This window comes from Helianthus annuus, chromosome 3, assembly GCF_002127325.2.
Source record: "Helianthus annuus cultivar XRQ/B chromosome 3, HanXRQr2.0-SUNRISE, whole genome shotgun sequence".
NCBI classification, from domain to species: domain Eukaryota; kingdom Viridiplantae; phylum Streptophyta; class Magnoliopsida; order Asterales; family Asteraceae; genus Helianthus; species Helianthus annuus.
The window spans coordinates 151,846,263-151,871,671 of NC_035435.2; the positions used below are offsets into that span (position 1 = coordinate 151,846,263).

The 25,409-nt window shown below is 38.1% G+C and overlaps 1 protein-coding gene across 1 annotated transcript; it reads right to left on the minus strand.

Annotated features, from left to right (window-relative positions):
• Nucleotides 1-8,414: 8,414 nt before the first annotated feature.
• On the minus strand, nucleotides 8,415-16,996 carry LOC118490534. Its single transcript, XM_035988225.1, has 2 exons — nucleotides 16,528-16,996; nucleotides 8,415-8,752 (listed from the first exon to the last, which is right to left on the minus strand). The coding sequence occupies exons 1-2, from the start codon at nucleotides 16,994-16,996 to the stop codon at nucleotides 8,415-8,417; spliced, it is 807 nt and encodes a 268-aa protein (XP_035844118.1).
• Nucleotides 16,997-25,409: the final 8,413 nt, after the last annotated feature.

The window sequence follows — 25,409 nt, forward strand, 5'->3', positions numbered from 1 at the left end:
TATAGCAAGTTACAACTCTTACGGCATAAGATGCAAGTAGCCAGCATGCACAGATTTTCTTTTTTTTTTTTGGTAAAGGGTTACCCCGGTGAAATTTTATAAATGAAAAATGAAGAACAGGGTGTGTCAGCAGCAACGACACACACTACTAGGCTTGACATACCAAGCCTAGGAAACCACAAGACAAACCTGACATAGAACGCACAACCAAGGCCCGACCAAACTAGACAAAGCCACAACTCTACACACTATAAGCTATAGAACTAACATCAATCGCCTAGAGTGTTCTTCGTAGGGATCTTCCATCTCTCCAAGAGTTCTTTGTATCTCGGTTCTCTACCAACATGAAAACCCATCAATCTCAGCCGCACCGTACGGATGATCACTTGGGATATTGTGTTTGCACTCCTCCGTGTTTGAGAGAATAAGCGGTTGTTTCGTTCTTGCCATTTGAAATACGTGGACGCAGCAACAACCATCTTGCAAACCGTGTGATTTAGCTTCTTGGAATTTGAATGCTGTTCCATCCACATGGTAATGGAGTTAATATTTGGTCAAAGAATTTGAAACACTTAATATGTTTTATTTTAATCTTTGTCACACATCAAGTTAGCATCAGAAGTAGTTCTTTTGATCATGTGTTACTTTAGAGCATTCGTAATGTGTCAAGTTTGCGGATGGAGCCACCACGACCACTCTTTGACCTCCATGGACGAGTTTCCATCCTCCCACATCTTCTTATGTGGCTGTTCTTGGCCAAGTACATTTGCTAAGGGAGTATGTGCTGTCCTTGAGCCACACTGGCGTCTGCTGTTTAAGCACGTCTATTTACAGATGGAGATGGATGGCATGTGATTTAAAATGTATTGCATAGGTTTGCCAATGATAGAAAAGAGGTTCACTTTTTGCAGGGCTTGCTATAGATGAAGAGATGTGGGTCCAATATTCATTCTCACTCACTCATTGTTGACCATCAATTTTTTTTTTTTTTTTTTTGAAACGGCAAATATCATTAGAAAACTACCAAGGCGCTAGGACGACAAACAAGAAAAACAAGGTTACAAAGGGTTTTAATCCAATCAGACCATAGTAAATCCTTTCGCGGAGACCTATTTTTAATCCAAAAAAAAAAAAACTCCAAGCCTTTACGTCTTCCACTATCTTTACTACGTTTCGGGTGGAGTCTGAAAACACCCGATCGTTCCTTGTCCTCCAGATGACCCATGCCGCCGTCAGAACGATGCCGTAGAGGAGGTTTGATAGGGACGCACCGGTGAACAAGCCAACGGACCCGAGCCCAACAACTCAGAAGTGGATCACATTGGCCCAATGGGAGAGCCCAAGTACTTGATCGCATGGCCTGTTTAGTTCCCACGTTTTTATTTCACAGTGTGTTATTTTATTATGTTTTGTTTATTGTTTTTGTTTCAGTTATGTCTTTTAGTTGAAGTATTCAAAGTGGTGTTTTTTTTGAGAATTCCAAAAGTGTAGGAAACGTGGGAGATAGGGCTGTGGTAGTTATTGTTTTCTTTTTGCAATTATGTACCAGAAAGTTTGGGAATGAAAGGCAGTTTTTGAGATTAAAAAAAATTTATTCTCTGTACCCAGAGAGTATTTCTTGTTCCATTGCTATTCTAAAAATTGGCAGGTTTTAGAAGGTGATCTTGGACGGCTAATTCTTGTTCTCGTGGTGTGTCTGTATCGAGGATTCCGGAATTAGTTTTATTCTGCTCGACGGGGCTTGCGGGTGGTGTGTCTGTATCTCGCCGGAACCGTTGTTGTTGATTACGCTTATCGGGTATTTTCGATCCATATTAAGCTGATTGCCATCAAGGTTGCTTTTTTCGTTTGGGAGATTTGACAACTTGTGAAGCTGGAATAAATCTGTAGATGAGAAGGCAAAGATTTGGGGAATATTGCACCAAATCGAGATGGCGTTCCATACTCTCGCCGCGACTATGCAGCCCGTTAGCAAGTGGTCTGTTGTCTCCTCCGCATCCGAGCATAAAACGCAGGCCGTATCTCCTATATCAACATTTCTTTTCTTCAGTTCCACCATGGTAGGGAGACGGTCTTGAACCGCCTTCCAAGCAAAAATGTTCACTTTTTTCGGAATCCATTTGTTCCAATCAAGGCTGCTCGAAGTAACCGTATTTGAGGCTTCGAACAGAATACTTTTCATGGAAGAAACAGAAAAGCTATCCTCTTTGTCTCCCAACCAGCGCCATTTGTCACTATGATTTGTTGGGCTGAAATTTGCGAGCATGCGTGTGCAATCCGTAAGCTCCAAACTTTCAGTCCCATTTAAGGACCTCCTTTTCCATTTCCAATTCCAAGATATGCAGCCATTGACCATTTCGAAACAATCTTCTATGAGACGAGCCTTATCTTTTTCCAGATTGAAAAGATTTGGGAAGGTTACTCGAAGAGGCTCGGACGAAATCCAAGGATCGAGCCAAAAACGAACCTTGTCACCCTTACCAACATCACCTTTTATTAAGTTTCCCAAGCGCACATCGGAGTGAGAGAGATGGTTTTCTAATCTTGCAATGGTGCTCCATGTACCCGACATACTTTTAGAGTAAGGAAGTATTGGCCACGACCGATTGGAGTTGTGAAAAGAGACAATAACTTTTCTCCATAAAGCGTTTGATTCATTTTTGAATCTCCACCACCATTTCGTTAAGAGAGCTAAGTTTACATCCCTTAGCGGGGAAAGGCCCAACCCGCCCGCGACGATCGGGTTGGTTATCTTTTTCCAGCTAACCCAATTGATTTTGTTCACCTCCTCATTCCCTCCCCAAAAGAACTTTCTTCGCTTTGCTTCCAATTTTGCCAAAATGCCCTTGGGAGCCTTAAAAATGAAGAAAAAATAAGTTGGAAGGGCTTCCAACACCGCCTTTAGAAGAGTGAGCCTACCCCCGGTGGAGAGCACCGAAGCCTTCCAAAGGGAAAGCCGCTTGTCAAAGGCATCCAAAACCGGGGACCAATGGGCAAGTCTATTCATGTTTGCACCAATAGTAATGCCTAGGTATGAGCACGGAAAAGTTCCGGTCTCACACCCGATGGAAGAAGCCAAGGATGTTGTTTCAGCCATACTAACCCCCACCCCAAAAATCTTGGATTTGGAGTAATTAATTTTCAATCCGAAGACAAGATGAAAGCAAAGCAAAAGCCTGGCCATATTGAGGATATTGTCCTTAGACCATTCCCTAATGAGAAGAGCGTCGTCAGCGAAGAGAAGATGGGTTAAAAAAGGACCGCTGTTAGGACACGAAAACCCGTTAAAAATCCCACATTCTGTGGCTTTTTTAAACATGCAAGCGAATCCTTCCATTCCAATGATAAAAAGAAAAGGCGAGAGCAGATCCCCTTGCCTCACACCTTTTTGGAAATCGAATTCAAAGGTAGGGGAACCATTAACAAGAACCGAAGATCTCACCGAGGTCAAAACACCTTTAATCCAACACCTCCATTTTTCGGGAAAATTCATTTGCTCCATGATAGACAAAATATAGTTCCAATTAATGTTATCAAAAGCCTTTTCGAAATCAATTTTTAAAATAAGAGCTTTTGATTTCCTCTTCTTCAACCAAGAGAGTACCTCATTGATCATAAGGGGGCCATCAATGATGTTTCTATCCTTTAAAAAAGCCGATTGTGATTCGGAAATAACCGAGTTTATGACCTGTTTCAGTCTATTTGCAAGAATTTTATAAATAACCTTACTAATAGAACCGATGAGGCTGATGGGTCTAAACTCGTCGAAGCAAACTGGATCATCTACTTTGGGTATTAAAGCAATAAAGGAAGAAGAACAACCTCTCGAAATGTATCCCGTTTCTATCCTTTAAATATATGAAAACTAGAATGAGACCTGTGCGTTGCAGCGGGCATGCATTCGATAAGTACCATTGTACTCGTTAAAGCAAATGGAATAATAGAAAACCCGAAGAATATACTCATAACATAACCAAAACGTGGTTGATTCATTGTTTTCTTAACAGTAAAACCATTTTACTACTCAACCCGATTTTGATTTTTATTTTCAAAAAGTAGATTAAAATAGACACATCACAAAATATTAAAGGTGAATAAACAAACTACTGTTTACTCTCTTCTCCTCCTCTAAGAAAATAAAGCCAAAAAGATATTTTAAATTTACTTTTCCAATCTGGGGACATCTGGCTTAGTTTTCCATCATCAATTTGCATGACACATAAGAAGAATGGTTGTATTGTATGCTACAAGTATTGTTAAGACCACCCGTAGTGGTTTAGAAAAATAATGCCTCCACTATGGGGCATTATCCGATACGTGTCATCCCAGTCTGTATGAGGTGTTATTGCAAAAGTGGCGTAGTGGGAATAATGCCTGATAATGCCCATTCCAATCATTAAACAAAAAAGAAAAGCAAACTATTTTCTCATTGGTGGGTCAAACCCAGTCAAACCTTCCTTCTTCCAATTTAGGCGTTTTAATTATAATGCCCAAGCAATTTTTTTTTTCAAAAATAATGCCCCATAATGCCCTATGTAATGGGGGAGTGGGCGTTTTTTTTTAAATAATGCCCCCATAATGCCCCACTACACATACACATGGTCTAACAAGCAAGTGTAAGGGGCTGTTTGGCCCAGTCAGATCTGACCAAATAAGCTCTCATTTCTCCTCTGGCCCAGTCAGATATCAACCAATGTCTGACCGAATCAGACCTAACTTGACCTAACTTTAATCATTCAGATGCTTTTTTTTTTGAACCAAACAGTCTCAATGAACAAACATCTGACCGAATCAGACCCTTTCCCTCTTAATGGTTAAGTTCAGATCCAAACAAACAGCCCCTAACTTAGTTCATCTATGAATACTATTAAAGTATCATGACATAAATCCATAGATTGCAACTTTTTTTTTATAATTTGCTTTCTTCATCTCGAAGGACATGCATAAAAGAATTAGAATCACATGTTAGCCTTTTTTTTCTTTCAAATATTCAACCATAAAGTTAGTGTTTTAAAGAATATTCTTTATGTTTAAGTCTCTTTTCCTAAAGCGCTTTGGATCCATCATATGGTGAAAATATACTATTTTCTGTGTGCCTGTTACTGTTTGAGTTGAGAGTGATTATCCCTGCCATGATTAAAGGAAATTTGTAATTTGATCACTACCATTTTTAGTGTGACGTTTTGTAATGTAATCACCTAAGGCTATACATAATGGAGCATTATAGAGGCATGAAAGAGTTTGATAATGTCCCCATCATCATCCCCTGGGCATTATAAGGGCTTGAAGAGGGATGGGCGTATCTAGAATAATGCCCAAAGAGAAGAAAAAACGGAAGTATTGAATGAAATGGACATTAGCCATTACACATTTTATAAAGGGGCGTTGTAATGCTACTGTGGTAAAAAATACCCTTTAAGGGGCATTAACCGTTACATATAGTCTAATAAGATTTTAAATTGATGATCATAATTCCTAGTGAGTTTTTTTTAAATGGTTACAAGTTACAACCACTATTTCACTAGCCATGTTAGTGAGAAGTTGGTAAAGTTAATCATGACATTCTATTTTTGAATACAAAATTTTAGTGGACTCCAATGATTGGACATAAGATGAGTTAATTAACATCCGGGGTGGACCTACCTTGTAATAAAGGGTGACCTCTGTTGCCTCTTAACGCACCGATGGTAATGTAAATTTTGAAAAAAATTGGCGTTTTTCGATTTCGTTACCCTTTTTTAAAACGTTGCCCCTATAAGAATTTTTCAAAATTCGGCACTGTTAACACCCACATATGCCACTGTAAATTCTCGTGTTTCTGATGTTGATTTCTCTCTCTCTTTTAATTTAAATGTATATACTATTGATTTTCAACTATAAAAATATTTAACTAGAAACAATTTACTAACAAACATATATCGTAATTATATTGGTCCTTAGGGAGGACGGGGTGTTCGCGGTAACCCCTTGCGGGGAGTGGATCCACCGAAGAGTGGTGGTACCGCCATCTAGGCGGTGAACTAGAGAGAGGGAGAAAAGCGGTGGGAAGTCACCGATGGAGGAGAGGGGGAAGATGGTGGGCCAGCTCACTTTCAACCAATAAAACCTTTTCCTTTCTTTTCTTTTTTTTTTGAATAAAAAAACAAGGGGAGTTAAGAGGGGAGTGCCGCCATCAATTTAGGGTGTTAGGGGAGTTTAAGAGGGGAGTTGACGTGGCACACGAGGATTGGTTGGGCGTAAGAGAGGGGACTCACCTCTTAGGTGAGCACCCCTTACACCCTTAGTTTTAAAAGACGATAAATATTCACCACCCTCTATGTATGTTTCTACACACCGGAAGTCGTGACACATCTTCACACAAGCAAGTTGATTGCCTTTAGTCACATTTAGTTTCGTACTACGGATCAACGTGCTTATAAGTTTCATAGCCAAGATATTTAGGTACTTTGAAAAATATTTACTTATTTGAGTACTTTTCTAGGGTAAGGATAGTGTAAAAAGGGCCTAAAGTGTGAGAAGTGTATTCTAACACTATATATAATACTATATAACACCATATAAACACCATATAACAATATGTAACACCATATAATACCATATAACACTATGTAACACTATATAACATTATATAACAAATATAACACTATACATCTATCATAGATATGCTATCAGACAAACTATAATGTTAGATTTGTTATATAATGATATATAGTGTTACATAGTGTTATATGGTATTATATGGTGTTACATATTGTTATACGGTGTTTATATGGTGTTATATAGTATTATATATAGTGTTATAATACACTTCTTACACTTCTCATAATTTGAGCACTTTTTACAGGATCATCTACCTACTTTTCTATATGTCTTTAATTTTTTACATAATTTATACATTTCTTTTTATTTTTCTACCCAAAGTTAAATTAGATTACTCACATAATTAGAATCAGCAAAAATGCGAGTAATCTAATTTTACTTTGGGTAGAAAACTAAAAAGAAATGTATAAATTAGGTAAAAAATTAAAGAGATATAGAAAAGTACCCAAATAGGTAAATATTTTTCAAAGTATCCAAATATGTAAATACTTTTTGTATCTACATTAGTTTGGGAAAAAACTCCAATGTCATGAGTGCCAACATGTTTTCAGATGTTAACAAGATTTATTTTCTTAAAAAGGATTTACCATCATGGCCATGTCTTAAAATAACATATAGGCTAGGCCGCTAGGTTTAACCTTTAAGATTTTATTTAATGGCGGATCAGTTATAAATTTTAATGATATTTTGATTTGTTTCATATGGTATATGCATATATATAATGACAAATAAATTTTAAAATGAAACATTCCATAAATTGCAAAAAAATACAATAGCTGCCTAAACGGGACTTTAAATAAATAACTTGTCCACACAGGGACTAAAATAAGAAGTACAAGTCCACGCAGGGACCAAATACATAAATAAAATGTCCACACAGGGACTTAATTGAAATAAAATTACAAAACAATAAAATAAGGATTTTTAATAATCCATCTTCTTCTTCCCCTTAATAAGGCTTGCCAAACCCTTTAAAAGACCGCGGCGGCTCCTACGCACTTCGTCTACCCTTTGCTCCACCTCGTGCAACCTCTGGAGGATTTCTTGCTGCTGCGGTGGTTGAATTTGTGGCGGCTGCGGCTGCTGCTGCTGCTGAGGTTGAGGAAGCGGTGGGTATTGATACCCATATGCGGGGTACCCAGTTGGGTACGGAGCTGGAAAGGGTCCAGGGTAGAGAGCATTGTAGTTTGCCACCTCGACGTATGGGTCAACGGCATGGGCATTGTTGTAATTGTAACCCGAGTAAGCTTGCTGCTCAAACGGGTTATACCCAGCTGCACCTGGGTATGATGGAATTGGGTTTTCATAACCCATGGGTGGTAGTGCTGGTGCGACTGGTGCAGAGTCGACTTCAGGGTTTGAAGACCCACCCATTTGCGGGTCTTCATAGAGCGGCGGGTAGTTGGAGGAGTGTTGGGGGGTGCTGAAGTGAAAACCCCCACGCACGGACATCCGTGCACTTCTTCTCCGCCTCGATGGTTCGGGAGGTGGTGGCTGCTTTGGCGCTGGCGCTGGCGGCGGCGTGACCGCCTGAAAACGTGGGTCCTCAGAAGGGACCTGCTGGTGTGGTGGCGAGTTGCGGTGAGGGGGAGTATACTCCCACTTGTATGAGCTCCATCTTTCGGCCCAAATATCAGGGCCCCTGTAAGGCAAACTATGAAAGGATGATCCGCTAGATATTTCAATGGGATGCGTCGGCGTCCCAGATGGCGGCATCTCAGGATCTGGATCCTTGTCCACATCCATATTTTGGTACTCCGGGAAATGGTCAGCCGGTCCCAAAGGGTTTTGACCCTCTGGTTCTTATATCTGGTTCATCGGGTAGAACCGGCTCTGAAAGTAAGGTGTCGGGTTCTGGAAGAATGGTGTGAATTCGATCGTTGCAGAGGAATGTAAGAGTGGTGAGAGTCATTGGGTTCGTCCTCCTGCTGCGGGCCAAAGGAATGGTGATAGGATGGAGAGAAGATGAGCGAGACAGAGCGTCTCGCAGGTTCAAGATATGTCCTCCAGTCTTCGTGAGGACTTGATCCGAATGATGCTGATGGTGTACGCCGGTGAGATGGTCCGGCTTTGTGGTCGTTCCTAGTAACAATTGGAGCTTTTCCTCGGCCTCCTCGGCCTCTCACTCTTGGTGGCATGTTTGCTTGTAATCCTGTCAAAACATAAGAAAAACAACAAAAAGATATAAACCAATTAAAATTAGGATTAATCTTAGGTCTTTTGCCTAGACTCGAAAGTCAAGGAATGTGCAACTGTGTCATTGAGATTAAACACAAAAGGCTAGTGTTTAATTCCCTCAATGTTGGCTCTGATACCAAACTGTCACACCCCGATATTTCCACGTATTACCGGTGGGCCCACTGGGGAGTATCGTGACGTAGTTGATATCATCATAGACAATTAATCATAGTTTAATGCACAGCTGAAGTCTAAAAATAATAATACAATCCGAATTGAAAAGTATAATAAAATATTATACAAAACGGTCATTTATGGATCCACAGGCGGATCTAAAACAGAAAATAAATATTGTTCGACAGACTTAAAGTATTAAGAGCTTGCAAGACTCTTTAACTAATACTCAGGAGCTTCGAGCCGATTTCGTGTAGTACCTGCACTTAATCTTTTTAAAAAATACGTCAGTTTACACTGGTAAATACAATTAACTGACTCTTTTGAAAACATTTATAAAAATTGATTTAAATGCACAAAGCACAAATATTCTTTTATAACTTGGGACAATTATTTTAAATAATCTTGTATGCAGATTCACATGTTTGTCGTACGTTCAGGGCCCGTGATAGAAGCCGTGACAAGATTAATAGACACACCACTAGTATAAGCCCACAAGAAGTTATCATCACGAGTGAGATACCACTTTACATACGCAACTGTCAGGTGTATGCCTACACCCTGTGCTTAAGTCGTGGCCATTTCAAATGAATGAGCCAAGGATATCCAGGACACGGTCATTAACCCCCGAATGCTTAAATCAAACAAAACAGATTAAATGGGTTATCTCAATGACTTAACCACTAATCGATTAAATATTCAATACCCGACCAAGCGGTAATAATTTACCGTATCCCAAGCCCATATAAGAGAAAATAAGTTAAAAGTATTTACCTGAGCTAAAATGTAAATTATACTCAACCGTATATTCTAATCAGCAAGTGCAGGGAGCTTTTACTGGGCTCCTAATCTGGAACGAAGGTTTTAATAACCTATTAGATTCCTAACGGGTCTTATTTAAGTTGTAACTTTGACCGGTTAGTTTTAAAGGAAAGCTTACGGTACGAAACGCAAGATTAAGCGGTGACCGGATTGGAATGTGATTTAGACCCGACAAGTATGAAGAATTGTATATAATGGGTAAACGAAATACATTCTGGATTTTGAATTAAAAATGATAAGGTTTGACCCGTTTCGGCTAATTCATGCAAACTAGTTACATAAACCGTATCGAACGCGTATATGCATAACGGGTAACCGGATGAGTTATATACAAGTTCCAATAGTTATTATGCTTAAAATATGTTGTCATATCAGTAGGATATCAACAATTATGCCCCAAATGAATTTAAGACCAATTTAAGTCCCGAAAGGGTATTTTGGTCATTTTAAAGTTTATAAAAGAGATTTAATAGCAAACTGAGGTTCTGGTCTAAAACATTCTGCAAAAGTATTTATTTTATGTTGTTATATCAGTAAAATATCATACATATGTGTGTTTAATCATTTATGGCCAAACTATGCACCGTAGGGGCAAATTGGTCATTTCACATATGCTTTTGAGGTCAAATTTGGAAGTCTGAGTTCAAGACTTATATTTACTGTTAAAGTATAAAAATTTATTTTTAAAATCAGTAGGTAACAAGTCTTAGGTGCTAAATGTGGTTTTAAACCATATTATGCCCCTAATTCGCATAGAAGTCGATATTTGACGATACTTGAGATGTTTAAGGAAATATGAGATTTTGATCAGCCTTAACTCTTTAAAATATTTTATTTAATATATAAAATCAGTAGAAAAAGGTTTGACATGTAAATAATGTGTAAAACTCATTTTATTAGTGAAAAGGGCATTATCGTCAATTACCGAGCCCACGCAAGAACTCTATGTTATGGTCAGTATAAAATTTGACCAAAAATTCTAAAATTCCCTAAAAATTATATTAAAACAGTAGGTAATGAGTTTGGTGCCAAAAATTGGGTTTAAATATGATTTATGCTAAAATTGCTATTTAATTAACAAAAAGTTCTGTTTTACGATATCTTGCATAACTTTTATTTGAGACCAGAAACTGAAGTCATATTTTTGTGACATACTTATATATCAGTAATAAAGCTTTTTGTCCTTTCACATTTTTAAAAATCTCGTTTTAATAGCATAAGGGCATATTAGTCAATTTTAAGCAAAATAACGGAACATGCAAATAACTCGGATTTCTAAGGGACCATGTAGTATAACTTCAAAGAGTTATACTAACATATAATAGGGTCACATAGGAATCCTAAGGCATAACTATACTAAGCTTAATCGTGTCAGAACTGAAAGTCAAAGCAAAAGTCTACTTTTGCGACTTTCGGTTGCGAACCGAGCCTAAACTCAGAATTATCGGGTTGAACATGCCTAAACATGTTCTTATATTATTTACCAAGTTATTTAAGTGATAAAATGTATTTTATAGCTTCTACATTATCAGTTATGATTTATTTTGTAAAAACTGACTCGTTTGACTTTTCTGTTAAGTACTTTGACCCGACAATTGACCAAGTAAATGTGATAATTAGGAGGTGCCCTTTTAAGGGTTTAACACCTACATAATTACCAACACATAGCCACTTTCAATTCGAATAATGGCTGGACCGTTAGTGATTAATCACAAAGTCAAAGCGTAATTATGATATCTTTGACTTTCGGTCATTAAATTAATAAAAGCTTAACTACAAAAGCTAAGAACACTTACAAAGGTCCTTAGCAAGAAGATTTGAACTTATAGAGCTTCCTTAATGACCAGGATGCTCCAGAGACAAAGCTTTGAGAGTTTGAAATTCTGATTTTGAAATGAGCAAGAACAAATGAAGAGTGTGAGCCTATTTATAGAGAATGAGGATGAACTAGGATTAATCCAAGTGTCCCCAGGTGAAATTTGATGCTCACAAGTGTCCTAGTGGTTTCCCAAAACCATTTGCATGTTGTTGTTTCGATTCAGGGATTGCAGAAGATCTTCACAAGATTGCAGGTTGCATGCTGGCAGCTGCCAGTTTTGGCTGGAAATGGGTATCCGTCGCGCCACGCGCCAAACCAGGCAGATCCTGGCGCGCCACACGAGACACCATGTTTAAAAATTGTTTTGTTTTGTTGCAAGATCAGTCCCTGTACTTTCTGAACTCGAATAACTGACATTTTCAGCGTGAGGGGTCCACATAATCAGGTCTGAGATGTTCTTGGGAGTGGAACATGCATTCATAAGTTTTGGATATATGAAAAAGGTTCCCGAATGAAGAATTGCCATATTTACACTTTTGACCCTTTTCTTGGAAATTTCAATTTACAACACAAGATTGAACCGGAACTTTAATAAATCATTATCTGATATACATGAGGGTATAATTATATATTACAAAGCTTCGGGAATGTTAAAAGGTCACTAAGAGGTAGGAATTAACATGTTGACACTTTTAACCCTTGTGTTTTGTAACATTTGATTTTTAAGCACAAACGGCTTCTTGTGTCCGACAATTTATTCAATCACGAATACGAACATCATATGAGGTCATTCAGATGCACAAGTTTGGAATGTTGACGCTTTTGGTCCTTATATTTACATATTTTGATTGTTTAACAGTTTTAGTCCCTCAAGTTATCTTTTATCATGATCAGGGTTTATGACACGTGTCCCCACTGTATTGGACATGATTTTACGAGGTGTTACAGTTTATTTTTTATAAACGTAGTTTTTAAATCATTTGTTTTTTAACCTTTTCTTAAACTGTCTATCGTTTTTTAATTATTAATTTTTAAACTGTCTGTTTATTAAAATTGTTCTTTTTAAAGTTGTTTGCCTTTTAAAGTTTTTTTAAATGATTCATTTTTATATTGTTCACTTTAAAATCATTTTTTTAACTTTATTAAACAATTCGTTTTTCAAGTCGTTAATTTTTAAAAGCGTTTCTTTTTTAAACCGTTCCTTTTAGAATCGTTTTTGAAATCGTTCTTTTTTTAAACTTTGTATTTAGTTTACTTATAGCCGTTAGGGAAAAAGAATTTCAGAACGATTTCAAAAATCGAAGGAATTTAATAACGACTGATTTTAAACAAACAAGTGGTTTAAAAGACGAAGACTAAAAAAGGACGTTTATAGAAAAACAAGTTAACAAGTGTAAGGTACTAAAAAACACACGAATTTAATAAACGAAAGATTAAGAAAATGAATTTTGAATAAATAAACGGTCCAAAGAAATTGAAGATTTGAAAAATAAATAAACTACTCTAAAAAAAAGTTTGAAAATGAATGATCTTTTGCAAACTTTTTATTAGAATGTTTCTTTTTTTAAATCTTACATTTCTTTTGTTTTTTATACACGTCGTTTTATAAAATTAAAAAAAATAAACGACTTAAAAAAGTAAGCTGTTTAAAAAATAAACGATTTTAAAAAGAATGGTATAAAATGAAGTGTTTAAAAACTTTAAAAGACAAACGACTTTAAAAAGAACGATTTTAAAAAACAAATAGTATAAAAAGGAACAATTTTAATAACGTTAGATGGTTTAAACAAAATGTAAAAAAAACAAATTATTTTTAAAACAACTTTTATAAAAACAAACGGTTAATGAAAAGTACATATTTATTTGTATATTTAAAATGTATTTTGTTAAATAATAATTGTTAAATAACGAAATAATAAAAAAAACTTGAGTAATTGCATTAATAATCTCTTAAATATTAAAAGAACTTTGTAATTATCAAAAAACAGCCCTAAGGTATATAATGACCTAATTACCCTTACACTTAACTGCAAAAAGTAACAAAGTTACTGTCAGGGGCCAAAACCGTTATAAAATGCAACCTCGGGGTCTGATATGTTAAAAGATTATTTTTTTGCGCTGAAATGGTTAAATTGGCTAAACCGCATGGGCCAAAACAATAATTTACTAATATTTATATGAATATAACTATTTACGTATTTAAAATGAAACGAACAAACGGACATAAACGGACGTTCACGAACTTAAATGAACAAACAAAATACATATTCATGTTTGTTTATTTATTAAATAAACAAACATAAGCGAACTTCCCGTCGAACAAGTTCACAAACAGTTCATTAACGTTCAATACACTTAAAGGCATTAGAAAAATTAATTTATGGATATTGACTTTGAAATTCTATTTGAATTTTGGCTCCAATTAAAAGCAAAATTTTAAATTAAAAGAGATAACTGCTTGAAGGCAGTTACTGGACCTAATCCATAAATTCGTATTCCCTGCAATTTGGTCATCTATCTGGTACTCAAAATCAATCTCAGATCACGTACTTTTCACAATTTGTAAGTTTGTTCCGCGTGACAGAGCCGTTCCTACGTTTTTTGAGACCCTAAGCGAACTATGAAGTGGAGCGCTTTTTGTAAAATTATCCTTTTCAACATATTTGGGCCTAGCCGTTCAAAAAAAAACATATTTGGGCAAAATACATTTACAGTATATAAAACTTCCTAAAAATTGGAGGCCCTTGATTTTGGTAGCCCTAGGCCTGTGCTTAGATTGGAAAGTCTAACGGGCCGACCCTGCCGCCTGAGTTCCCATTAGTGACGCCTGAGTTCCCCTTAGTGACTTAAATATAATTTTGGTGAAGATGTCAAGTTATGATTCGTATTCAAAGCATTCAAGCTCCTGAGTCATGATCACATTTTCTGATAACATACAAATATTCACAAACATTTGTTCGGATCTCTACCATGTTTTATCTAGCCTTAGTAGCGTCTTCTCATTTTCTTTATGCTAATGGGACGGGTTTGGGTAATCCCAATACGATACTCGATTATTAAAATTTGTCTCAAATCCAACCCAAAACCCGTTGGGTAATTACTCGTCGGTTATCGAGTAAACATGTTAGTTTTTTAACATTACCCATTGGGTCACTTGACCCAAAACCCGTCAATTATTATCGGGTAACTATTAATTAATTACATTTACGAAAGGGAATATCTCAGATAATGGTAACCAAATTTTAGAAGTGTTTCAATTGGGTCACTCATGATTTTTTTGTTCTAATTAAGTCATTGAAGTTTATTTTATGTTTTAATCCTATATAATTTACCAGAATAGAAGGTAAACTATTCAATGTGGCATTTATTTAGTGTTTGTATTTTAAACATGGTGACATAATTAATAAAAAAGAGTAAAATTAATTAAATTAATGAGTAAATTGCCAAGATCGTCCCTAAGGTTTGGTCATGTTTGCTAGTTTATAAAAAACAATTTTTTTTGTACCATATTGCTCTTCACTTTTGAGACTTTTTGCCATTTTCATCTAAACGTCTAATTGTTTTTGCCAAAATCGTCCTTGAGTTTTGTGGTTTTTTGCCATTTTCATCCAAATGCATGATAAAAAAAACAAAGCAAATTAGATGTTTGAGTTAACTTCCGTTTTGCTCCTTGTGGTTTGGTCATTTTAACGGTTTTGCCACAATCATTTAAAAACGGTCATTTTACTCCTTAATGTTTCGATCTTGTCACCAGTTTGCTCCCCGGTTCTAACTCCATCCGTATTGTATGTTAAATGAAAGGGTATTTTTTTGTAATTTCAAGTTAACATACATGATCCAAGTACCCTTATGTTATACATGAAATTACCAAAATACCCTTCTAGTTAACATACAATATGGATGGAGTTAGAGGCGGGGAGCAAACCGGCGACAAGATCGAAACATCAAGGAGGAAAATGGTTGTTTTTAAATGATTGGGGCAACACCGTTAAAGTGACCAAACCACAAGAAGCAAAACGGAAGTTAACTCTAGATGTTTGGATGAAAATGGCAAAAAATCTCAAAAAGTGAAAGACAATATGGTACAAAAAAGTTGTTTTGGATGAAATTGACAAGGCTGGGTCTATTCGCACACGCTGTTTGTCTTTTTGCACATCCAAAGCGCCTCGCTATGGCCAAAGCGGGGCGCTTTGGCTTTGGTCAACAGACAAGGACTGACTTCTGTCAGTCCTTGTCTGTTGACCAAAGCCAAAGCGCCCCGCTTTGGCCATAGCGAGGCGCTTTGGATGTGCAAAAAGACAAACAGCTTGGGTTGGGGTTTATTTGGGTTGATGTGGGTTAGTTTGGTAGGGATTTTTGGTTGAATTAGTATGGTAGAGATTTTTGTAGTAAAAAAATTTTATGTGAGATTTGTCGTTGTGAATGGGAATTTGTTTTTGAATGATTGAATGTTGCCTTTTTTGAATTAAAACGTTGTTTATTTTATTTTATTAAATTTGCCGTTATAATTACGTCGTTACGTCATTATTTTTACCAGAAGGTGTATAACATAAGTTCAACGAGCGTTAAATAAAACGAACACGTTATTTGTTTTTGAATGATTGAATGTTGCCTTTTTTGAATTAAAACGTTGTTTATTTTATTTTATTAAATTTGCCGTTATAATTACGTCGTTACGTCATTATTTTTATAGAAGGTGTATAACATAAGTTCAACGAGCGTTAAATAAAACGAACACGTTAAATAAAATATACAGAAAGCCATAAGAATTAAACGTGATGTAAATAGAAGATTAACTGCAATATATATATACATCAGTTTGTACATACAATACACAACAAAAAGGTACAACTGAGTACATAATACATAACAAAACACTAAACAAACAAACTAAATGTACTAATCCTCGTGCGGTGGGGACGGTGGGAGGGGACGTGGAGGCAACGCAGCGAGCTCTCGTAGCTCAACGAGCGTCTGGACCATCCAGTCAATGAGAGCGCCCTGACGTCTGAGGCGCCGGTCGAAGTCCCGAGCCACCTCACGCGCTACCGGAGGTAGGTCAGCGTAAACGTGCTGCGGGTACTGTGGAGGCTCAGGAGCTGGCTCAACTGGTGGTACGTGGACCTCCTCGACCCGGTCCTCCTGCGCCGGATCATCCTGAGCCTGAGGCTGAGGCTGAGGCTGAGGCTGAGCCTGACCCTCAGGCTGATCCTCAGGCTCATCGATGCCCAGAGCCTGTCGCTGAGCCCGCCGAGCGGCCTGCTGAACATCAGGAGGGGCTAAGATCCCAGGCCTCACCTCAATAACAACTGGGATGACCTCCGGCAACTCCACTGGCTGAAAAATCAGCCCGTCAGCACCCCTGAACCGCAGACCGACATCAAAGGTACGGGTGATCTGCATAGCGGATACTGACGCGCGGCCCAACCTGGATGACGGGACCGGATCGGACAGCAGCGGATCTAGCTCGGGCACGATCCCTAGCGATCGTGCAATGGCGGTGATAAACGAGCCAGTGTGAAGATACCCGCGGAGCTGCCGGTGGTATGCAGTAGCAAAGTACTCTGCCAGGCTGGCTGCTAGATCGCAGGGCTGGCGGCGTAGTAGGCAGTAAAGAAAGAAAAGGTCACTAAGGTTGACCTTCTCCTTGCTGGAACCCCGCGGCACGATAGTCGACGCAATCACCTGGTGCAGGTATCGGTACAAGGGATCTACAATGGTGGTGGCCTTTTGCCAGGATTTCCCAAAGGGACCCTGGAAATGGCCCTCCAGAAACTAATAAGCGTCTGCCTGTCCATCATCGTAACAGCCTGCGTATATAAATACGTATCAAGCTCAGGCTCAGTGTACAAACCTGTGTGGACAGCAAACTCCCGCACACTCATCTCAAACTGCTGACCGGCCAGACGGAATGTAACCTCGTGTACCGGAAATAAAGGGTCCTCCACGTAATCCGCCGGATGCGGCGCGTATGTAAACGTAGAGCAAAACTCGTACGTAAGCTCAGGGTACGAGTCCTCCATCGCTAACTCAAATAGGCGCGACCAGGGAGTATCTAGCCCAACTATCTCACGCGCCCGCTCGATCTCCCCCACGGTAGCTAGCAGATCCCAGTCTATGCCTACGTGCTCCCCAATCGGTATGGTGCGCAACCTAGCGCATCTCCCCCTCGCCCGTGACCCCACCGGAAACTGAAGATACGGACACTCCGGCTCCTCCTCGTCCCCCACCAATCCCTCATCAATATGCTCAATCTCCTCATCGGATAAATCCATCCCTGCACGTTGATCAATTAAACAAATATTAATAATTAAACAAATAATAAATAAACAAATAATAATAAAATAATAATTATTAAACAAATAATAATTAAATAATAATAAATAAACAAATAATAATTATTAAACAAATAATAAATAAACAAATAATAATAAAATAATAATTATTAAACAAATAATAATTAAATAATAATAAATAAACAAATAATAATTATTAAACAAATAATAATTAAATAATAATAATTAAACAAATAATAATTATTAAACAAATAATAATTAAATAATAATTATTAAAATTAATAAACTAATAATAATAATTAAACAGATTATTTAATAAAACAAATTAAAAAAAAATCAACATGAACCAAAGCGCCCCGCTATGGCCTCGGCGCGGCGCTTTGGTTCTTCATTCTGAAGAACAGAAGCCAAAATGGCAGCGGATCAACCTCAAAACAACAACAATCAAGCCATAAAATTGAATGAAATGATACACGAAAGATTAAGGGCTTTAGATCTAACCTTTATGCGGCTGAAAAGCTCGGAAAATCAACGAAAATGGCTCGAGTGTGTGTAAATCGCACTTTGTGTGTGTTTTTTGTTGTTTGGGTGAAGTGAGGGGGAAGATGCCCCGCTTCAGGGTATAACGAGGGACCAAAGCGCCCCGCTATGGCCATAGCGCGGCGCTTTGGTCCCAAAACGCTGCGTTATGGGCATAGCGGGGCGTTTTGGTGTTTTTTTAAATTTTTTAAAATTGTATTTAATTAACAAACGGGCCAATAAATAGTCTAAATTTGCCGTTTTTTCTTTTATACATCATTTTTTAATATATATGGACTATACGGCAAGTTTCGGATCAAATCGGTTACGTGTGATGTCTTATTCCGTTATCTCGTGTCATTTAGGTTTGAAATCACAAGTACTCCTGTGAGAAGTGTTATGTGTAACAGCCGCCTACCGTACATGAACATGACTTATTTTTTCATTAATTGCAGTATTATGATGTATATTGTCATTTCGGGTCGTACAAGTGCGTATTGAATCCGATTGGGTCGTGTCGGTGACATTCGGTTTTTAACGTGATGTAACGCGTATATTGAACAAACACAAACGTGGTTATTATTAAACACATTTAAGATACACAAACACAAACGTGATTATTATTAAACACATTTAAGATACATCGTGAACATATGGGATTGCATTAAGGTCGGGGGCACGATACGTAAGCATTTCGTACGTGTCGATCTGATCCCTGTATAATGTATGCCAGCCTGCTGCGCGCTCTGTTCTGTTCGATGTCCAGAGTAGGTTTGGGGGAGGCATTGGATAACAACCTTCAAGCTCTACATGTATGAAATGCCCCTTGTCGACGAACACAACCGCAACTACCAGGTGAGGTTCCTCAGCTTCGTTTGGGCCGCCCAGCATAGGGAAAATTGTATCGCTCCCACGAATGTCGAAGGTGTGAACAATCACACCGTATCGTTGGGCAATAAGAAACCCCGTCTCAGGCATCGACATGTAATTTTCGATACCTGCTCGTCCCACCCCCTGAAAATCGATCCGTTTAACCAGCGCATCATAATGTCCTACATTTTCCGGATCGAAAACCTGCCTCCAAAGCGATTCGTGCATACATAACTCCTTTAGAAGCTGTTCCCGGATCTTCAAATATGAATTTTGTTTCAATCCTAACCCAACAGCCACCGATCTAAATCCACAATGACCATCTGGTTTCACGTCCTTTATTTTAACGATGTATGGATGGATCACGTTGGGAATCTGAGATGCGTAGTTGCGGATCGCTATATCCGTCTTAGGACCGAGCTTGATATTCGGGAAATCAGGGTGTAGGTTGAGCGGTTTGGTATTCTTTCCTCTGCAAGAATCTTCGGCTGATATGTACGAGCTGTGACGGGGAAGATCGTCTGAGGCATCGACCCAAGTTTCTTCTGACGGATTGTAAGAGCTTTGTCTAGCAGCTTCAACCTTTCTTTCTTCCTGCCTTTTCAATGTTGGTCGACCACGAGTTTTCTTCAGAACAGCAGGAGGTTTTTTGTTACTGTTCCCTGGATTGAGGATTTGCTGAAACTTTTCAAAGAAGCTCCTTTTCACTTGAGGGGGTGTTGGATCGATCTGTTTTTTCAATTTTTCAAATTCCGCGTCTACATCAATATCCTCTATTTTATTCCTTGCAGGCTTGAAGTCAAGCTTCTTCCAAAACACGTCTATGTGTGTGATCCGGATTTGCTGACCTGTGGATGAAAACAAATTAGGTGGCAAAATCATAACGAGAAAGTTCAAAAATAATAATTACCTTTATTTTCCAACTTTTCCAAACGACAGGCACATGGCAAACCACAGCTGGTAAAAAGTTGGCAACCACAGCTTGCACCGTAGGCTCTCAACCCGTCTTCCTTACGCTTTAGTTCCATACTCAAAAGCTCAATCGCATATATTGAAACCTTTCTGAGAATATATGCAAGCATGGGCTGCTTCTTGTGGTGCGTCATCACTTTTCGGAGGCTTGTTTCAAAGGTACTTCTAATCTCGGCGTATTGTTTAGCAACAACATGATCAACATACAGTACAAGTTTATCCAGTGTGTTGCGATGACTTGGAAAGTGACTTTTTAATGTTGCATGCATGCTCTCAACCCTGTTGGTCGTAGTCTGGCGAAAGTTGATAGTTTGGTTAATCCAGCAAGATACAAACTTTTCACGGTACGGATCCAACCAGGATTTCTTCATATAATCATAAACCTCTAAAATTAAAAAACATAAATAGTCAGTTTTTGTTATTATATAAAATTTGAACATAATTATGTAAGAAATACTCACGTTCACGGTCAGCTTCTTTCAGCTGTGCTTCAAAGTTTTCCAAGTTATACATGTATATTTCCTCGGTCGTGGACTCGCACAATGTCCAAAATGTACGTACGAATTCTTTCCACTCCTTGTCAGAGAATTTCTTCTTGCTGTTCTTATTAATATTTTGTTGAATATGGAACCGACAAAGATACTTATGCGCTTTTGGAAAAACTTGTTCACACGCGTTCATTAGCGCAAAATCCCTGTCTGTTAAAATCACGCGCGGTTCCATACATCCTGCCAGCATAGACTTGATCCTCTGCAACACCCATAGGTAGTTCTCTGACTTCTCGGCGGAAATTACAGCACAAGCAGCCGTAAACGATTTGTTTGTCGACGTCATGCCTACGACCTGAACAAATGGCAGGTTGTACATGTTCGTTTTGTATGTGGCGTCAATCATTAGCACATGCGGGAAGGCACACCACATAGTGAATGATTTTTCGTGAACAAAGAAGACGTCTTTAACTTCGTTCGATATCTCATTCGTGCGCATGTAATAAGTGTAATTTTTTTCGATAAGAATGTTTTCAAGTTTTTGCATCGGAGACTTACCGACATTTTTTTCGGCGTTGATCTTCTGAACAGCGTTGTGTATATCTTTCGGAATAAGCTTTCTAGCCGGATTGTTTTTTGTCAGCGTTCGCCAAATACTTTGGTTGCGAATATCTTGCTCTGCCAACTCCTTAACCAGTTTTTTGTCCTCCGAAGAAAGCCTTCTCGCATACGCGTGACCCTCGAAGTTTTCAATAGGAGTGTGGTTATGCTTCGCCTTCGTCACCTCGATCCTCCAAACACTTCCGGATGATTCCGAAAACACGATCATCTCGAACGGGCAGCCTATTTTCTTGCTACCCGTTTTCCTCTGTGTAGCTACACTCTTATGCTCCCCACCAAAAGTACATTGAAACCAAATCTTGTAATTCTCTCCTCTTTTATTCGACCTCTTTGTCACAATGAGGTAACCATTGTCTTTTGCCGTGTCTTGTACCCAACGCACCAACTCTTTACGTGACGAAAAGGTCTGCGTTGTATCAAACGAAAATGTAACCGGGTAACAACCTTCCTCGTCAACAGACACATCCTCCGGCTCACCATCGTCACCGAGATTCGAATAGACTTGATGTTCAAAGCTCTGTTCACAACCGTAACTCTGGTTTGGATAACACTCCTGCTGTACAAAGCTTTGCTCGCCACCGTAACCGAAATTCGAATAACCTTGTTGACAACCGTAACTTTCGTTTGGATAACACTCCTGCTGTACAAAGCTATACTCGCCACCGTAACCGAAATTCGAATAACCTTGTTGTGCGTAAGGGTCCTCCACAGGGGTATTCAAATCCAGCTGCACCGTGTTATCATGATAACGAATGCCAGATACAACCTCTGTCTCCCTCAAGTTGGACGACACCGGTTTCTCAAACGAGTCAGAAATAGCGGTCCCCTCGTAAGAATCAGGAACAACCGACTCGTCAGAATAATCACCGAAAAGATAGTTACTGAACCACGACATCGTTTTTTCAAAAAATTTAACTAATAGAGCAAAGAAGATCGACAGAAAACAATTCGAGTGATGAATCTGTTGTCTGGCCAGTGATTTAAAGCCAGAATTTGGGTTCGAAGCGCCGCGCTATGGCCAAAGCGCGGCGCTTAGGGTTCACGGGTCGACTGAAACCTAGGAAGCTTTATGTCTGTCAGTCTGTCACTCAGTCAGTCATTCGAAACCTCGTATCACCTTTTGTCGCCCTAAGCGCCGCGTTATGGCCAAAGCGGAGCGCTTAGGGGTGTGAAAATTATTTTGGCTGTGTGTGATTAGCATGATCCAATTGACAAACATGTCTAAATCTCAGAGATGATTTTGGCAATTTACTCTAAATTAATCTATAAATAAAAGAAATAAAACAAAACAAATTAAACATTCTAGTCGATTCATATCAAAAATTAATCATTCATGTGAAATTGTCTTTATTTGTATAATGAGCTGTTGTTTATAGTGTTTGCTTTGGAATGGTTTCTTTTTCTAACTAAAAAGCTTAGAATATTAAATTGTAAGGTGAATGTTGTTAAGAATGTTGGGCATGGATGACATATGGAATCACGAATCATGAATGTTTTTACGTAAAACTTCTTTGACATTAGTAGTTGTTTACCTTTACTTCTTTTTGCATAAATATTCTTTTTTATTTTGCTTTTTTTAGTTTATTAATTCTGTTTTGCAATTTTAAATAAATCCATGTTATTATTTATAAGCCATGTGAGCATATTTATATAAAAAATAACCTAAATAAATAATCTTCTATTTAGGTAAAATATTTATGATTGAAACATCAATGTAAACTTTAGTGACCTCATTGAAAAAAAAATATGAGTGAATTGATTATAACAATGCTGAAATTTTGTTACTATTTAACTGTCATACCCTCAAATTCCACCTGCAAAGTTTTACTAAGAGGCATGTGACAAACCAGGATTCAACCACAAGTCATGTTGAACCATTCATAATAAATGATAAATACCCTAAATACTACATTCAACATGAATAGTAATAGTGTTTTAACTGTTTTAAAAAGAAAGCGACGTAAGTTTAGATTTAAAAGCGGAAGCAAAAAGTATTAAGTGCCAGACATAGCAAAACTAAACAATTATCAGGATATTAAAGGAAAATAGTTTAATTAAAAGAAAACGACATTTTAACGTGCATGCAATGCGATGATTAACATGCCTTAGCGACTTGTGGGAAGACATACTAAAGTGTGTCAATACAAGATTGGTGAGTTCACAAGTTATAAATCTCAATTACTGTTTTTAGAAAATGCATAATTTAGTTATATCAGTAGGTAGCTAGCCTGTTTATACGTTACTAAACAAATAAACCGAAGCTGATTGTTGTGTTTTGGAGCCTTCCATCACGTCTATCACGAACGTGGTACTTGAGTTAGGTAAATCATTCATGCTCGACTCCCAGCATGGTGTGGGGTTTGTCAAACCTAGTAGTACTACTAAATATTACCTCGCCATCCCATATTAAAGGTTCGATGTGTAAGGACTTTCATGATAATGAGTGTGTTCATTACACAAGTGATATAAAAGAAATACATTATCTAAGTAGTGTTCGTGTTTTCTCCCAATTAACGTATAAGTAAAGGTAGTAGTGAAACTCACTATATGCGAAGAATCCGAGAAATGCAAAGACAAGGAATAGGTGTCCAGCTAACCGCTACCTATTACATGCTGTAAGGCCTCCTAATCCAAGATCTCACTCAGCTAAAGCAACCAAAAGGTGTGCGGAATCCACCTGATGATCAACCACTGCAGATGAAACACTAGTATGTAAAGATTGGTGAGAGAAATCAAGAACACACTGAATATTCTTGATGAGGAAGATGAAGATGAATGACGTCACTCACACAAAGCAGCCGCCAGACAAAACATACACAATGATTAGGGTTAGGTGCACAGAAATTCACACAGAATCGTTACCTTGTCTATTCCACATTAAAGTATATATACAAGGCAAAGCCTGGACTTTCAAGACTAACTAGAAAGCCCGGACAAAACATATAGCACAAAGCTCAGACCTTTTGACCTAGACAAAACTCAGACAAAAGGTCTACACAAACAAACTCTGACCTTAGTCCTATACAAAAACTCTGACTAAAGAAACCATCTAAAACTTGGGACTAATTTTCAGCATATGTACAATAAAGACCCTATAACTTGGGAGACATGCACTTATCACCTAAAGTGCATTAACAAACTCCCCCTTGATCAGTGCATGGTCTTCATTGCTCTTGAGATCTTCATACTCTCTTCGAGAAGCGGCTTCCTGCCCAGACCTTGTTCTTCACACAGAACTGAACCACCTTGATGAAGTGGTCTGCTAGAACACGATCTTCTTCATTGTACTTTAGAGGCAGGCGCCGAAGCTTCTTCAGATGAACTTCTCTAAGGTTGGCAAGCCAAATCAGATCCAACACTTTAGCAATCTCAACCGTCACTTTCTTTTCAGAAATCACTGCTTCCCCAGTCTTGAGATACACGATCCAGATGCACGATCCAGACGCACACAGCTTCTCCAAATCTTCCATATTGAGATGAACGATCCAGATGCACACAACTTCTCCAAATCTTCCATCTTGAGATGAACGATCCAGACCTGAAACACTTAACCCCGGATTAAGAAACTTGACCCCGGAGACATCGGCCCAAACTTGGATCCCAAGAATAAATTCCAATACCCCAGAATAAACAATTGAAATATTAAACAACCAACATTTAATAACTTATTTAAACAATTTTCACAACCCTAGAGTATTCTTAATAAGATAACTCGCACATAGAAACAAGAAAGCAAAATCTTTTTGTGGTTTTTCAATTTGAACTAAATTAAATAGGTTAAACCTAAGAACATATTTACACTAATTATCTTTTTGTGAAGTCGGAGCAAAGGAATCATATCGGTTTTACTGTCAGTACCCAACACAAGAACCATAGCATTTTAGCTTTAATCTTTTAATAATGATATTGACAGTTCAAGACGTTCAACGATATTGTGGTCCACTTAAGTTTTAGCACGCTTTCGAACACTGTTTTCGAGATATGAAATTAAGTGTATTAATAGCTGACAGTAACTATGTTTACCCACCTCAGAATATACTTCCGTATCAA

Coding starts and splice junctions, on each gene's coding strand:
- LOC118490534 (XM_035988225.1), bottom strand. CDS start 16,996: ATGCAGATCACCCGTACCTTTGATGTCGGTCTGCGGTTCAGGGGTGCT. Junction 8,753..16,527: donor GCTCGCTGCGTTGCCTCCAC/GTCCCCTCCCAC, acceptor ATGTTTTGACAG/GATTACAAGCAAACATGCCA.